This window comes from Podarcis liolepis, assembly GCF_965112155.1.
Source record: "Podarcis liolepis genome assembly, chromosome: 10".
NCBI classification, from domain to species: domain Eukaryota; kingdom Metazoa; phylum Chordata; class Lepidosauria; order Squamata; family Lacertidae; genus Podarcis; species Podarcis liolepis.
In genome coordinates, this window is record NC_139562.1 from 34,273,974 (window position 1) to 34,291,859 (window position 17,886).

The following is a 17,886-nucleotide window of genomic DNA, read 5'->3' on the forward strand; positions in this document are numbered from 1 at the left end:
TCAGTTTGGAGAGGTCCTTTTCAAGCTCTTCACAGTCTCAGGGGGTTGGACTAGATGATCCTCAGGGTCCCTTCCAACTTTACAATTCTATGATTCTTTTTGTTTTAACAGCTTTGAGCAATTTAGTATCATCAGCAAACTTGGCTACCTCACTGCTCATTCTAGTTCATTTATGAACAAGTTACAAAGTACAGGACCTAATCTTGATTAAGTCCAGGGTTGCCACCACTCGGGTTGGTTCCCACACCAACTGTTCTGTGTGTGGATACATCACTCACTGTATCCACAGACAGGACTCTGGCTATGGTTTTATGACTTGGTATGGTTTTTGGTGGCTGCATTCTGTAAGACTGCATTTTAAACAGGTTCATGCAAATGGTGCTTACTGGGAAAATGTAACGTTCAAGTTGAATGCAGAATATTGTTAAACCCTTTTCATTATAATAGACAGACACACTATTACATGAGCTAGAGTTCACAAGGGCACAAGTACTAATGGGAAATGTTTGAAATAGCTTCTGGTATCATTTGTGTGATCTTTCGTTGCTTAGTTTTCATTCTAGAGAGGATGGCAGCCAAAAGTTCAACAGAATAACATGCTAAAAAGAAATCTGTTTTTCACCAAGATTAAGGGGGAAATGCAATGGCTGCTGGCTTGCCATGGTTTTTATTGTTCAGCATCTAACAATGCTAAAGTTAAGATTGTGAGATAATATAATGCAAGAATAGGGAAACAAATCCATGTTTTTAAAAAAGCAGCATGAAAAATGTGGTTTCTAAGTAACAAGTAGGGACCACAAATGTAAGCATTTTGTGCCTACTTTTTTTAGGGGTGTACACTTGCTATGTCACTTTTATTTTTGACACATAAAGGCTACAACCCTATGAAGGAGAGCACATTTGAATTTGCTGCTCAATACTATGCATGCTTATCTGGAAGTAGTGTACATAACACAAAAATCTGTTTTTGCAGTTCGGAGCACCTGCAAATAAATAAATTCCTCTTGTCTCTTGGAATTCCTAAACTAATAAATAACTCCATTCCAAGAGTGTGAATACTGACTAGTTCTCAGCAGCCTTGTTGAACTTATTGCCATGTGCGCCATCACACTACAAAGCCTGGAAAGTAAAGGACCAAAATGGAGAATTTTTGTTCAAAGGAGTGAAATGCTTCATTGCTTCTTCTTTATGTGACTTTTCATTTGTAAACAAAGTGTTATTTTAAGCACTGTGTGTTCCCTTTTAATTAATGTGAGTTGCTTTGGTAAATAATCTATTTTGGCTCTTTCCAGACAAAATGTATTAAAAATGTTTCCATGCCACTTTTTAGGGCCTCCCAAGGCAGCTCATGTACAAAGCAAAACAAAAACACGTGATTACAGTAAACTACCTATCTATAAACATTTTACAGTAAAAGGACAGTGCGTCTTACAAAACTAAGGTAAACAATTTAAAAACAACAGCAATCTAAACCATCAACATTTTTTTCTAAATATCTATCAAAATGAACAATATCAAAATGAAATGCATATAGACTAGGAACATATCACAGCTAATAAGAAATATTTTGAACCAGACTTTTAGAAACTACAACTGTAAAGTTAAATCTAAACACAAAAAGAAACACAAAATTGTGAAACAGTGGTAAATTATATTAACACCAGGAATACTTATGCTTGTCACATACCAACACACCTTTAAACCTGTTTTGAGAACTGGAGTGTAATAATTATGGCTTTCTGAACTAATATTTTGGTTTTAAAATTCTAACTAGTCTGAACAACAATGCCAGGCTTTCTAAATGTCTGGTAGTACGTAATATAAAAATGCAACATGTTTCAACAACCAATAGACCAGCTCACTTTTTGCTCTTTTCTTATAAATATTTCATATTTGTTGCTCACATTTGGTTAAATATCTAATTACAAAGGGTGGGTCACTTGGGAAAAGAAAGAGAGAGTAAGACGCAGTTGAGAACTTTTTACAATTGAGAAAAACGTAGGCATGATAATGTTTTATTTTTAGTGCTACTTAAAGTGCACAACTCTCTATGCAATAGCAGGGCTGGGAAACCATTTTTCTGCAACGCTGCATTCTCTTTCACGATACACTATGTTGCGGGCAAAGTACCCCATTTTCTCTCTCTTTCTGCCACCCCTTCCTTGGCACACTCATGAAATTAGGCTAATGGTCACATTCAGCCAAGATGCCACAGGTGCTCCCCCCCCCCGCTGTATAGTTAGGGAAGTAAGCATGGTGGCCTTCTCATAAAAATATATGAGTATCGGTGCACATGGAACAGTGTATGCACCCCAACATTGGGAGAAAAAACTCCCTCTATGTGCACAATTTTCCTGGGGAAATCACATTAAAAAATGTAAAAGTTTTTGAACAAATGATCTGGTCAGAAATCCTGAGAAGCGCTTCTCTTTATTTGTTTTCAGAGCCTTTTCCCCATCATAAATGTGTGTAATTTCACCTCTGCGATCCATCCAAGACAACTTGTTAACAACCATTCCTTCTACCTTCTTCAAGGCTCAGATGCTTCCAGATTGGTGTTTATTGGGATTGTTTGCTCATCATGCATGCAAGCTCTTCTCAGCATAAACACGACATTCCCCATCCATATTCTCCCCCCCCCCAATTTATTTAGGATTTACTTTCCATGGAAAATAACTTGCTGTCAATGCCCCATTTGTGATACCTGAATGATTCATTTGCAATATTAAGCCCCTGGCTGTAAGAGCTGTTCAACAGTGGAGCAGCCCTCTCCTCCTGGCACTAGACATTATCAAATCTGTTCTCATATGTGGTTGGCGGGAGGAGGCAGGTGCTTCCAGGCATGTATTGCTCTCCAAGTGAGATCCTCTGTAGGCAATCAGACACATTGTGAGACTCCGTACCTTTGCTGAAGGGTGGAAATTCTACATGTGAAAGCCCAACACATGTTTGGAAGCAACCCTTTTCTACGTGAAATCTTTGAGAACCTTTTTCTTTTGTTGAAAAGCAGTACATAAATATGCTAAAGAATGTTTCTACCTGTTCTGCATGCAGATCCCACTAAGAAATAAATAAAAGCTAATAAAGATTTACTGAAAATTTCTTCATTAGTCCTTTTACACTGAAATCTGTAGATCTGAATCCACCACTTAATACAACGATTTTCATTAAGCCACCTTATCTGAATCACACTTGTATGCGTTGTTGTTCCTTTCCCACCTCCCCCTTTCAACTAATCAAGTATATATTCATTTCCATTAACATTTCTACAATGTTAAGAATCTGAGCCCCACAGAGTAACTTACTTTCTTGTATTGCATTAAGTATTTCTGAAAAGTCCACATCTCTCTTCTGAGCGTCAAGTCTTATTGATATTTGTGTTTCCAGGTGACGACCTTGACAATGCTCTCTTCCTTCTAAAGAAATTGAAGAGATTGGCGGAGTTTGCAATAGTTTATTAGTGACTCCAGTGAAGATGGGTGGGAAAGAAACAACGGTTGCAAACACTAAAGCTGCCTGGAATAATTACTTTTGCTGTGCAGCGCAGGGCAAGTCAGTTTGAGAATGCATTTATTGAATTGTAACACCCACAGCATGCTGCTGATGCCCTCCTCCCCATAAAGAAACAGACTTTCAGCTACCTACACTCATCCCCGCAAATAACAGCCTCAGAGAGGAGATTTTTGGCCGAGAGTGAAAGAGTTAAACTTCTCTTTCCCCATAGTTACTGTTGACATAACAAAACCATCCATTGCATTTTGGGCTGCAATTTACACAAGAGAAAACATGCATTAGTACAATCATATCATGCCTAGTTTGACCCTTAACAGCAACACAATCCTTAAATGAAAAGCCAGAGGAGTTGGGTGTAAGCCAGTTTTCTCCTGGGTAGACTCAACTAAACTAACACAGATGTAAATTTATTTGCTTTTAATGTTATAAATCTATTAACGATTCTATACTAAACTATCTCTGGGAGTCCAATGCATTTTATGATCTTTGTAACATTAAATCTGTTTTTCTGTTTGCTCAAATATTCTGTATGTTGCTTCCAAAACAATTGCATAAGGAAGATGTAGCTCCTGCCTAATGCAAACCTCTGTCAGGGGTTCTTTAGCTACGATTTCTACATTGCAGTGAGTTGGACTAGATTATCCATTGGGTCTCTTCCAACTCTACAACAGTGGTGGACTTGGGACTCTCAAATTTCAGCAGTACAGTGGTACCTCAGGTTACAAACACCTCGGGTTACAAACACTTCAGGTTACAGACTCTGCAACCTGGAAGCAGTACCTCAGGTTAAGAACTTTAGCTCAGGATGAGAACAGAAATCGCGCAGTGGCGGCAGCAGGAGGCCCCATTAGCTAAAGCAGTACCTCAGGTTAAGAACAGTTTCAGGTTATGAACTGACCTCCAGAACAAATTAAGTTCGTAACCAGAGGTACCACTGTACCTTGTGCAACATTAAAATTTGACGCCCACCACCTCTCACGCTCCAGTCTACAGCATTGTTGTGGTGCCCAGGGCAGCTGAACCACTACCCTAAAACCGCCTCTGTTTACAGTTCTATGATTCTATGAATTGAATTTTCCATTTGGAAATATTGAACTTTACATTATTTGATCAGACATTCCCCTTTATTAAATTGTTTATTAATAATATATATTGCTGTTAGTTTGGAGGATTCAATTGTTGAAGTAGCCAAACCAACTTCTTGGGCCTAAGTATGGTCCTTAGTTTGACAAAGGATGTTGCTCTGAGCCTGAGAGCAAATAGGTGGTCCCTCTCCCTCACTGGCTGGCAGCAAGAAGGACAATAGCTGGAGTGGTGTCCAGCTGGGCTAGAAGCAGGCAGAAAGCAGAGAATGAACCCTGTGTAATTCTGAAATTTCAGACGTTCTGTAAATTCTCTAACACAGACTTCCCTAATCCGGTGTCCTCCAAATGTTGCTCTCCATGCTGGTGGAAGTTGTGGTTCAAAGCATCTGGAGAGTACAGCATATTCCAATGCATGCTCACTCTGAAGTAAGCCTCAATGTACTCACTGAGATTCCTCCCTAATATGCATGTTTAGGGCTGCCACATAACTGAGTTGGGAGATGAATTTATTTTCCAATCCAAAACTAACTGTTCCTCTAAGTCAAGGACACACTGGGTCAAAAACATAGCTATCATCAGTACTAACTCTTCTCTGATTCACACCTCACTATACCTCTCAGTCGCAAAGATCCATACAATGAAACAACTCACACCCCAGGGTTTGACAATGGTGCTGAAGTAACCTCATAAGGATGTGAATAGCTTCTGGGCATGGATGTCCCATCTGTTAAAATGTTTAAGATCTTGACTCTGTTTTGAATTCTTTTTGTACTCTGATGGGTACAGTCGTACCTTGGTTTGTGAACACCTTGCGAGTTGAATGTTTTGGCTCCCGAACGCCACAAACCCAGAAGTGAGTGTTCTGGTTTGCAAACGTTCTTTGGAACCCGAACATCTGACACAGCTTCCAATTGGCTGCAGGAACTTCCTGTAGCCAACCAGAAGCTGCACATTGGTTTCTGAACGTTTTGGAAGTCAAATGGACTTCCAGAACGGATTCCATTCAACTTCTGAGGTACCGCTGTATTTTGTTTTGAGTTTTCGGGGGGGGGGGGAGGATACAAAAAGGGACGTGAATAGCTGGCAGTAGATTCCAGTCAGCCTCACCATTGGAGCTTTACCTGCTGAATTTGCTGTCTGTAGAAAGTTGTAATGAAATGGGGCTTAATCCCAATCACATTGGCTTTACTGGATTGTGGATTGCTCTTGGAACACCTGACTAGATCACACATTTTCTTTCACCATGGCAACATCAAGCTCATTCCAGTATGTATGGATATGGGAAGCATAACAGTGAAATAACAATTTCAACTATAACAAGTTCCGACTCTAAAAAAGAACAAGCAAATAAGCAGAGAAAATGTCGAAATCCAATACAGCCTGTGACAAATATGAAGATGAAAGCAGCAGGAAGCCAAAGCACATCACTTCACCCAGCTAGTATTCTAAAAGGCAAGCTTCAGCATGCCAGCTGAAAGCATCTATAAAATGCTGCAACGCTATAGGATGCACTAAAAAGGATGGATACCTCGATGCAAAGATTTATTGTGTGTGAACTGTAAAGTGTATTTAGAAAAAAACTGACAAAAGCAAAAGAACCCATTTTCAAAATCTAATCGTGATGCACAACACAATATTCCTAAATTGCCTTTCTGCACAGTGCAAATGAAACAAAAAAAATTGTCATATACTTATATGGGCAGGAAGAGGGTAAACATAATTTGATGGTTTGCTGTTAATTCCAACTAAAGGCATTCAATCTTTAAATTGAGCCTAAATAGTCTAGCAACTCTAGCCAGCAAAATTAGAGGCTGGTAGCTGCAGAATACACTACATATATCAGCAGGATGGTGGAGAACAACTCCTTGCCATAACATGTGAAATGACTTTAACACTGCAGTAGTTAACATGGTGACCTTCAGATATTGTTTGACTGCAGCTGTGGTTACCAACACTTTTGAGCCCACTGGGACATTTTGAAGCTTAATCTGTTGTGGGCACCACATAACCACCCTGCAATCACAAGTACTCACACAATACACAACTACGCCGATCAACTGCAACCACACAAGTACACCCCCACACCTATGCTATGACACACACCTCTGCACAACACAGAGAACTTTCAACAGCAACATCCTCTCTATGCAATCACAGAACTACACACCAAGATAATTAATGACTGGTTTGTGCTTTGCTTTTTTTGGAATCACCCAATAAACCATAATACTATACTGAAAAACTATTGCATATACTATGCCAGAGCTAATACTTGTAAGAATCCTAAACACCAACTAGTCACATGGGAGACTATATAGAATTAATAGTCATGCTCAGTTGCCTTATAAGGCAATGCAGGACCAGGACAATGCAGATCAATTTTGCTAAGCCCGGACACTCTAGACATCCCATCTGAGTTTAGGCCTCAAGAAGTGCAGCTACATGGATGTTAAGCAGCAAGCAAGAAATAACTTCCTCAACCATACTAAAGAATTCCAAAACATTTTCCCCCCTCAGAGTCTCACATATGAATATCTGCCTGCTGAACAGGTCATGGAGGTGGGATTAGTGCAGTTGTATATTGTCACCCCATCTCTAAAGGAGCATTGCAGCACTGGGGAAAGTACTGAAAAGGCAACAAAACCACCAAGAGGTGGATCACCTATCTGAGGTGAGGCCAAAGCTTGGTGCCCTCCCTTCAAATGTCAAGGAAGTAAACAACTTTTAGAAGACATCTGAAGGCAACCATGTTTAGGGAGGCTTTTAAGGATTTATGTTTTTATTATGTTTTAAGATATGTTGTAAGCCGCCCAGAGCGGCTGGGCTGGGGAATCCTAGCCGGATGGGCAGGGTATAAATAATAAAATTATCAATATTATTATTCAAGTCTGATGACTAAAGAGGACATGATTTAAGTTTTTATAAAATTATGAATGGTAGGCCAAGAGTGGACTGAGAATTTTTCTCTCCCTCTCTCATAATACTTGAACTCAGATTACACCATGAAATTGATCGGCAGCAGGTTCACAATGGACAAAGGAAATGCTATTTCCCACAATACATAATTTATGAAATTCACTATCACAGGATGTAGCGATGACCACTAGCTTAGATGGGTTTAAATTCATGAAGGGTACTTCTGTCAATAGCCAGCAAGCGTGACGGATAAAGGAAACCTAAAGCCAAGGACAAACAATGTGAGAGAACTGTTGCTTTCTTGCCCTCCTTCTAAGCTTCCAGAGACATTTAGCTGGACACTTGTTGAGAAGACGTTGCTAGACTGCATGGACCCTAGGCCATCCCAGCAGTATTAATCTTATATTCAAAGAAGAGCACTCTCAGAAAACAGGCAGAAATACGATGACACCTTCCTCTACATCTCCAAAAGATCTCATGAGATAGAAGCCATGGAAATCTTACTGCAATTCTCCAAAGTTATGTGCAAACCAGGGGTGGCTAGACTTCAGTTTTGTAGGATCTGCCTTGTGAAGCACCCTGTGATCTATGGATCAAGGGTGGTGTACAAATTTAGTAAATATTAATAATAAAATAAAATAAAGAATAACTATTAGAAACAAAGTGCATCTTTGTTTTTTGCCCTCAATCTGTGCCTCCTAAATGGTATGAAGTAGGTGAACCCACCTTATTACACTAGGCCAAAATCTACATAAAAGCAAACATGGGTGGATGGACTAACAACAATGGTAGCAACAACAATAACAATATACTCACAAGCAATTTCCAGTGAAAAGAACAGTTGTTGTTTATGATGATTTCTTTGTCTTGTATAATTCAGTGCCATTTACAGAACATGCACTGGAACCTTTTGACTCAAATCAGTTACGAGAAGCTGTGATGATAACACCTACTACATTTTGTAAATTAATAGGTAGCATTTATATTCTTTTTTGAGTGCTCAGAACATTCAGCATACCTTGCCTCTCAGTAATCTTTAAAACAACCCTATACAGTATCTCAGTATTATTACCACCTTATTGCAGATAGAGTTGATTGAACTTGAGAGACAGTGGATTGGTTAAGGTCCTCTACATTCATGTGGTAGAATTTGGACCAGGTACTTGTCCGTTCACACAGCTTATTCTGAACTCCACTGCCTCTTTAAATTGTAATGGAATGGGCAGCTTTTAAAAAAAACAAGTCTTTTTTGCATTGATGGATTATATGCAATGTAAGTAATGATAAAGGGTGCTTGCAGATTTGTTATTTTGCAACTGGGATTCAATGGCACAATGGCAAATTCATGCTGTGTAGTTAAAGTGGATTTGCAGCTCTTGTGCAACAAATGCACTTCCCAAAAGAAAAGAAAAATCACGACTTTTTTCAGCAAGGGAAGTGGAAGGAAAATGTACTAGAATATGTGGCAAGGCAAGTGCTTGATAAGACATCATACAACTTCCCTGCAAATGAAGCATAATTAATGTTCAATAGACAGGCAATCTGGAAGTGACCAGATAAATATAGACGTCTGCATCCTGCAGTGACTGCTTCAGCTTTCCAGTTTTTGCTTTAATTTCACCGTGGAATAGAGTGTTACCAGAGTTTCGAAAAAGATACTGTCATATTCATCATGCTCTAGATATCAACATCCAAATTCAGAGAAAGAGATCTGTATGTGGAAGCAGCCTTCCACTTGAGTATCAGGAACTGCAACTTGAACGTGCATCCAAAAGCAGGAATCGAATCAGCTACACATTGCATGCTATACATTCCAGTGAGTGCTTGAATAGGAATCCCTTCCACATCCAAATGCTCATATTTAAAGTAATTGTAATATTTTTGTAACCCACCCAAGCACCACTTGGTCAATAATGCCTATAAATATAAACAATCAATAAATAATGCAGTGAGGACAGGTGTTTTCCACATTCAGACCGACATCTGATTTATGCTCTCAGTTCCTAATCTCTACACACCCACATACCCACACCAATGTGAGTGTAAATGTGTAATTTATGTTCCTTAGACTTTAATATGCAATTGTACATGCAGGTTTCTTTCACCCTCAAAAAAAATTTTGAGTCACAAAAAAGGTGACAGGCTAATACAAATAGGAAATCTCATGATTTCCTTTAAATGGTGCAAATCTGATATGTAACTAAGTAGCAGCAAGTGGACAGAGATGTACTGCTGCCAATATACTTTCCTGATTAGTGCTGCATTTCTTAGGGGCGGAAATCATCTTCTTAGCTTTTGGAAGTTCCAACTCACGAACTTCTTTTTATAATAGAAGAACAACTCAAGAGATTAATATACCAAGTTCCTAAGTAGAGCACCTGAATGGGAAGGAGACTGTTTTCCAAGTCAATCTGTGTCCTGTATACTGATTAAACATTAAAACCAGTCATTTGTTTTAAGTAATGAACAAATAGCAAGGTGAACTGTTGGAAATAGCTCATATGAACAGCAAAACCACTATGTGTATAAAATCCTATATCCACATGAACACATTTCCCCCCCTGAGGCTTAGCTCTTCAGAAAATGGAGTTATGCCCAACAGATTTCATAAGAGGTGAAAAGATGGGTAATAATCCTGCCTTCTTAGGGGCTTTCAGTGCCGAATTACCAAATAGGCAGAGTAGGCACTGGCCAATGGGCCTTTTAGGGGCCCCGAAACAACGGATCAAAATAATATTGCTTTGACCTTGAAAGAAAATTACAATCAAGCTTTCTTATTTCAATGTTATCCCACTTGAGTGCAAACAAGGTTTTGACTGCCATGGGGCCTCCACAGGGTTTAATCCGGCACCAGGGGCTTTGTGCTCGTGTGTGAGAAGGTTTAATTTGGTCTCCCAGGCTCAAGTTCCAACCCTAGGTTTCCTTCAGGCTTGCTGCTCTGATCTTATTGCAGCTTTGTTTAAATGGAAACTCCTTCTGTCCTATAAACGAAAGCTCTCTGTCTTTCCTGGTGGTGAATTGCACTTAACTTTAATGGAGCATGATCCCTGCAGAAATTGAGGCCAACCAGCCGAGAGTTTCTCTTCAGTTTGCCAGGAGCAGCTCAGAGCAATAGCACTGGCCCTATCCATAAACCATCTGCTGCCTCCCTGAACCTTTGATGGGAAACAAGGAGCAATAGCCATTTCAGAATACTGTATGCGACAGACAGACAAATGCATGGGCAACACCATAACTCAAAAAGATCTGTTTTATTTTTATTTATTTATGTATTTAACAATGAAGGGGGGGAATGAACCAATTCTGTAGTAATTTTGAACTGTGTGTCTGTGTGTGTTTGTGTCAGAGGAAGATATTTTATTTTATTTTTATTGAGAGAAAAGAGAGAAAAACTAATTACTGAAAAAGGAATCCTAAATGGAGGGGGTGGGGAGAGTGTAGAGTGAAGAGATGGACAATCTGCCACGTCCAAAACACTGCCAGCTTCAGCCAGCTAGAATGCGGATACAGTGACTCTCTCTTTTTCCCATGCTTCTTTTTTCCCCTTTTCTTTTTTTTAAAAAAAACTGCCCTGAAACTAAATGTCAGGAAATTACCTACATTTTAATATTTTTATCTCATCTTTCCCTCCCAGTAGCTCAAAGTGTTGTGCATGCTTCTTCCCCTCTGCCTTTTATTTTCTCAGCAACCCTGTGAGATAAGTTAGACTGAGAGTTGGTGACTGGCCCAAGGTCACCCAGTAAACTTCAAGGGAGAGTGGGGATTTGAACCCTGCTCTCCAAGGTCCTAGTCCAACACTGTAACCACTATGCCACCGGGGCCTGCGTGCACGGTGGCTTGTAATGAGAACTGAGGAAGTGACAAAGGGACAGAAGTGCAGGAGTTCCTGTGCATAACTTACACTGGCCAGCTGAATGAAAACAGCTTGCTACACATTGGGTCATGAAGAAAAACACACATGAAAGAGTCACCCTTGCTGCCCGGTAGCTTATAAAATAGACAGGTATGCTAAATGACATTTAAAAACAAAAACTGGGTGTCAGCATCTCAGGAAGTTGCTGCTTGCTGCCCTATATTGTGAAAATGTATCAACAGGCCCTTTTGAAACACCTACACTGCCAAGCTGACATTGGCTTATGCAAGAACTCACAAAGAGAGCTGATTCTATTAGTACTTTTGATAAATGCAGGCTTTTCCTTGTATGCAGGAAATCAAGTATTTTGTTTGTACCAAAAAGAGAGGATGGAGAAAGTAACATTACAGTGGTAACTCTGATACTGGCATACTTTAAGTGTCTAAAAATAGCAAGTACCAGACTGGGTAAGTATACTTGATGGTGATTTTATGAGCAGAAATCTTAAAAGCTGTGAAATATCTCTTCTTTTCTAAAATTCCCAAACTTGCTCTACAGTACTGATAACCACCGCAGCTATGAACAAGCACACGGAGAAAGGCCGAAGTGAACATCAATCTATGGATGTTGGCTTATAGATTGATTTCCATGCAAGCTTGATCAGATGCTATGAATTCATTTCATAGCATGTATCATTTGTGTAAAGCAATCAGGAAAACATTGTTACCTGGCTGATGAGTGATTGGCTTCCCATCAGATCCAGAAGATGAGGCCTCCATTTTTATTGACCTTCTGACTTGCGGGACTGAAGAATGCCTAACCACAGGCGGGCGCTGTGATAAGCGATGGCTTGCTGTGCTTCTTCTCTGGTAGATCTGCACACACTTTTCAGCCCCATGAATAGATAAGCTTCTACCTACCAGAAAGATTAAAAAAAAACACCAAGTTGGATGTAGGAGGCAAATTTTGCTTATGTATATTACAAACATAGATTGACATTTAAAGGTGTCTGAAATGAATCATTTGAAAGAAGTCAACACGTGTGTAAACTGGATTGTTGACTTAAGTCTGCAAATTTCCCATTCTTAAAAGTGACTCAAGCCATGGTGTACTAAGTAGTGACAGCTTATAGTAAATACTGACAGTTAAGAACAATCCCTTACCGAAGGCTCCAGGGTAAGTTCTATGGAATGCAGTAAAAGTGAAAGTGAAGGCAGTGTCCAGGGGGCCATGAAGGAAAGAAGATGGCCACTTAAACTCTAAGCTCTGCTCTAAGGCCCAGAAAAACAACTTCCAACATCTCAGTCCTTCTCTCCCACTTCCACATTCCATTCAGCTGTTGCCTCCCTTTCCTGCTTCCTCCCCAGCTACCCCTTTTGCAAAGAAGGAATTCTGTTTTTCTATCCTTCAAGCCATACTATTCTATACTGTACTATAGGGCACTAGATTAAATCATACCAGTGAAGGGGGCATTAGAATATTATTCTCTATATGATCCCAAAAACTGTTTAAGGCATTTTCTCCTCTCTCATATGTTATCCCAAAGGAGGGAGGTTTTTCCAAAGGGGGGAGGTTTTTCACCAGCCAGAAGAACAAGGCTTTTTCTTGCTTAGATGTTACAGTGAAAATAGGCCTATCTCAGGAATGTCTGGCTTGGGCGGGTAAAAGATAAAGAGCAAGGTTGAATGGATGTTATGTAACCCCAGAGGGAGGGACTGGACATACGTGAAACAAGGAAGTCCAAATATGGAGAAACGAAAGCTAAATTCTGTACCATTTCCCGTAAATCACGTTTTCTCCGAAATCAAATGATTATCCGTCCCAGAGGGTATAAAAAGGGCTGGCAAGCCCGGGGGGCGGGGGCAGACATCGGGCAACGCGTGTCTGTACCATTATTTTGTCATGACAAAATAAAAATGATTTTACTGCTGTCAAATTGACTCTTTGAAGCGAATTCTAATGCTCCAATATAGGGAGGGAAGGAACTAAGGAATAAGGTCTTTCACCAGTACCCTTAATTCTGAAATACTGTACTGTAAGGACATATCCCACAGCAGGAATGTGCTTTTTCCAGCCAGAACCAAAATGTAACATGAAGTGGGCGACAGCAGAGCCCAGGTATCTTCAAATATTACATTAAGTTTCATACTTAATGCAATTTACTTCAAATTCATTTTTGTGATATATAAATGATATGAAAAGACTTGGTCTATTTATTTGTATCATTTATTATTCCTATGACCCTTGTTATGGTTCCTGAAATCAAGCAGTGGGTTTTGTTTGTTGTTTTTCTTTGCCTGTTTGACTGGGTGCCATTTTGAATCACAGTGCCAAACCAAACTTTTCAAACTGCACCAATTTTAAATCTACAATGGTTTTTGGGTTTCTTAGAGTTCTCAAAAGAAAGCCTACAAATATAAAGAAAAATAAAGAAAAGGAATGCAGCACAGTATTTCATTACCTGTACCTCCGATAGTTGTGTGGAAGTGAGAATTTCAGCAGCTGCAGATTTTCTAACTCCTTCAGTGCAATCTTCACCAGCTGCTGCAGAGATTCCTGCTTCCACGACCTTATTAAAGGCACAGGAGCCCTGTCTTCATTTACAGTACTTAAATTACATAAGGAGTTCAATCGTCTTATGGCCCCCCGTTTTAGAAGGTACAGAGAGGGATCACAATTTGGCTAAAAACTAAGGAGAGACCTGGAGCCCTACATGTGGGATTTATTAAGGACCCCTTCTTTAATTCAACCACTGCTCCATTGCATCTGTTTCCAGCTTCCCTAACTTGTATGACTAGAGAGCATAATGCATACATTCATTTTACACCTTGGGCCACAGTACCATGATTTTTAAAGATCATGCTTGAATAAAACTAATACATTGCTGCTCCTTATTCATGTTGCCTGTTGGCGATGCTGTAATTCAAAACCCGGCCTCCTTTAGTGTCAGAGCATGTTAAGTGATGCATAAAAGAGGCAGCACTAGGAGTAGTTGCAGAGATCGTAGCTTTGCTTCCTGTTTATTCTATATTTTACTATTATTTAACAGTGTTTCTCAAACTTGGGTCCTCAGCTGTTGTTGGACAATAACTCCCATTATCACTGACCACTGCTCCTGATAGCCAGGGATGATGAGAGTTGTAGTATAAAAAAATTCAAATATCTTTAATACGGTCAATATCCAACAAGCAATTTATAAAATAAAATATGGCAATATAAGTACTATTGTACTACAGATAACAGTGGAGATATGGCCAAATCACAAAATTGGTACTTATGTTTATGACCAGGTTTCGACTTTTAAGGTTTTGAGGATTCAATTCAAATGTCACTACTGTTTATTATCGTTCCTTCAATGTTTGCAATTTGAACTCCGTTGCTGTCATCATTGCTCGTCTTATTCTTGTTGCAATGTAACAGTACTTCGCCACAGGCCTGTTGATTTCGGGGTCTTTGTCAGCTAAGAGGTGTCTGATATAGGTGTTGTCTGTACTACGAGGTATTTTCCTCAGAATCGGCTTGATCAGCTCTTTTCTTGAGTCTCAATATAATGGGCAGTTGTAGTATAAATGAAAGCTGGGGACCCAAGTTTGGAAACACTGATTTAGAGTACAGTGGTACTCGGGTTAAGTACTTAATTCGTTCTGGAGGTCTCTTCTTAACATGAAACTGTTCTTAACCTGAAGCACCACTTTAGCTAACAGGGCCTCCTGCCACCGCTGTGCTGCCGCTGCACAATTTCTTTTCTCATTCTGAAGCAAAGTTCTTAACCTGAGGTAATATTTCTGGGTTAGCGGAGTCTGTAACCTGAAGTGTATGTAACCTGAAGCGTATGTAACCCGAGGTACCACTGTACAGTATAAAGCTTTCTCAGCTTATGAAGGAGTAAAGTGGTTTTGGGAAAGCATATATTTGTTTTTAAATCCTTTAAAAGTGACTAAAAACCAAAAGAGGAACGTCCAAATATGTTTTCAAATGAAACTATCAATGTAAATAAAACAATGAAACTTAAACTTTTCAACACTCTGCAGTGTTTCTGGAATATAAAGTATGCAAGCAAACTGGCCCTTTAAATATCTGAAGCGGGCTGAACTAGAGCTGAAAAATTCACAGGCAAATTTCTTAAGCAATTCCCTCCTATTTACAAGAATTGCACGCTCACATTTTTGTCCTCTTAATCTGCATTTTTCAGCCTTCCTAATTCTTGAATGTGGAACCTGATTGCACAGGAAAGGGCTGAAATAGGGCAGGGTATGCAGTATGTTCCCAAACCACCCGTTAAATGGCTTGCCCTTGTTGCCATCTGCATCTGTGCATGGACTGAGGGGTAAGGGATAAAACAGGGCTCTGTTGAATCTTACGCAGATCGATTAATGTGCAGACACTGTGCCCTTGTGGGAACAATCCTGCCCACATTTGAATTAGGATATTAATTTCCCCTCTAAAGCTATAGCCTGCTGGAAAAACTTTTTCAAAATTCTGGCAGGTATCCCACCAGAGAGCTCACAGAGCTACAGTTCCCATCACCTACAGTTCTCAGGATTCTTGGAGGGGGGGAGTCATGTGGTTTAAATGCGCATTGAATGTATGGCATGGGTGTGGGGATGAACATTTTTTAACGTTTCAATTGCCTGTCACCCTTGTCTCTGTCATGTTCTTGTTTTCTTGGGTGTTACAGATATAAAAGCACCAGGATATATGGTTAGACAGTAAAGATGCTATTTCCCCTGGAAGATACTCAAGTTGTTCTTTCCCCTTTACATTGACAGTGAAAAATCCATTTTCATTTGGCAGCTAATTTTGATGGAAACAATCCAAAAAAGAAGTGGCAGTGCAGATTAAGAAGTACTTTCTGTAAATCTAGGCAAACATATAACACAAGGTGCTCCTAGACTTCAATTTATGTGATGATCAACAAGTGACTTGCTTGGCATGGGTATTATCTGTCTCTCCCAGAAAATTAATGGGGTAATGTGGAGTTGCTTATTTTAACGGAGTAATAAAAAGCCAAACCAAAAAACTGAGTGTTGCATTTCCTATTGCAGCTTTCTCAGCAACTCAAGGAAATGTTCGAAAAAATATGACAAACACAAAACATACTCATGCTATTAGTGTCTGCCAGATTAAAAATGGAAGGGTACAAGATACAGGAAGGTGCTTTCACTTACAAAGACATTTTTGATTTTATGACTTCCATTTTTAATTGACCCACCATTTTAATCCTCTGGAAATCAAAGCTGTGGCCATTTTACTTTTTTTGCCACCCAAAATGCCCCCATTCTAATGCTACATGCCTACAGCTGCTGGGACTACACATAACTAGCCCTAGTTTGATGCCTGCAATAACATTGCTAATTTGGTCAACTTTGTTTTGTAAACTGCTCAGTTTTATTTACAGTTAAACAGAATACAAGTTTTGTTAAATAAATCATTTGCTCACCAGAAAGCTAGATTTAATGCAGCCCCTGTTCGATGTCAGTGCTATTGTGGAAGACAAGGCTATCATTGGCAAGTAGCCACAATTACTAAGTTCTACCTCCAGATGCATAATGCCTCTGAATTCCAGCTTCTGGGAATTGCAGGTGGGCAGAGTGCTGTTTAATTCATGTCTAGCTTGCAGGCTTCCCATAGGTATCTGGTTGGCCACTGTCTAGCACCCATTAGGATGAATGAGTCCTCATCCAGTTAGGGATGTTCCTATAGAAATGGCTCAGGACCACAATACCTCAAGGACCGCCTCTTCCCATATGAACCAACCCAGACCCTGAGATCATCTTCTGAGGCCTTCTTCGGTTGCCTCCTCCATGAGAGGTCAGGAGGGTGGCAACACGAGAATGGGCCTTCTCTGCAGTGGCTCCCTGTCTGTAGAATGCTCTCCCCAGGGAAGTTCGCCTGGCGCCTTCACTATACCCCTTTAGGTGCCAGGCAAAAACGTTCCTTTTCAATCAGGCCTTTGCCTGAGTTGATCTACATCCTAGACCCTTTTTAAAAATGCTGGCTATTTTTTTTGGGGGGGGGGGAGTTATTGGGTTGTTGGTTTTGTTTTGATTTTATGTATCTGATATTTTATGTGAGCTGCCCTGAGACCTTCGGGTATAGGGCGGTATAGAAATTAATTAATTAGATGAAGTTCCTGGATCAGAGGGCCTGTCATATTAGGCAGCACTGCAATTGTAGTCTGGATTTTAATGTTGGGAGTCATTCTGCACAGAAACATGTTTGTACCTTTAAGAACAGTTTTTGTGAGCTCTGGGCTGATTGGTTGCAGCTGGCCATGGCTACAAAAGGAGAAAAGCTGCAGTTTGAACTCTGCCTGCAGGAAAAACACCCACAAGCTTTACTGTTTGTTGTTTTGAAATAAAAGCTTTATTTAAGTTGGTTTTACACCTGTCTCATGGAGTCACAGTTCTCTGTCATCTGCCACCAGTGAAAATCCCCCTCTGACATTTAATGCCAAACTCTTCATACTGGGTGCGGGGTAAAGGCAGCGTGTATAGTTTCAGTATTATCTGAACATCC

General features: G+C 39.9%; 1 protein-coding gene across 10 annotated transcripts in view; it reads right to left on the reverse strand.

Annotated features, from left to right (window-relative positions):
- Positions 1–17,886, reverse strand: part of ANO4 (anoctamin 4) — a 141,547-nt gene that overhangs the window by 66,508 nt on the left and 57,153 nt on the right. For 5 of the 10 annotated variants that reach the window (XM_083462849.1, XM_083462847.1, XM_083462850.1 and 2 more), the window contains 2 exons: positions 12,095–12,283; positions 3,306–3,416 (listed from right to left, as the gene is read on the reverse strand). In XM_083462849.1, the coding sequence (XP_083318975.1) occupies positions 3,306–3,416; positions 12,095–12,283 (300 nt within the window). The remainder of the gene's footprint in view (positions 1–3,305; positions 3,417–12,094; positions 12,284–17,886) is intronic. The other 5 variants (XM_083462852.1, XM_083462851.1, XM_083462853.1 and 2 more) reach the window with 1 other exon arrangement.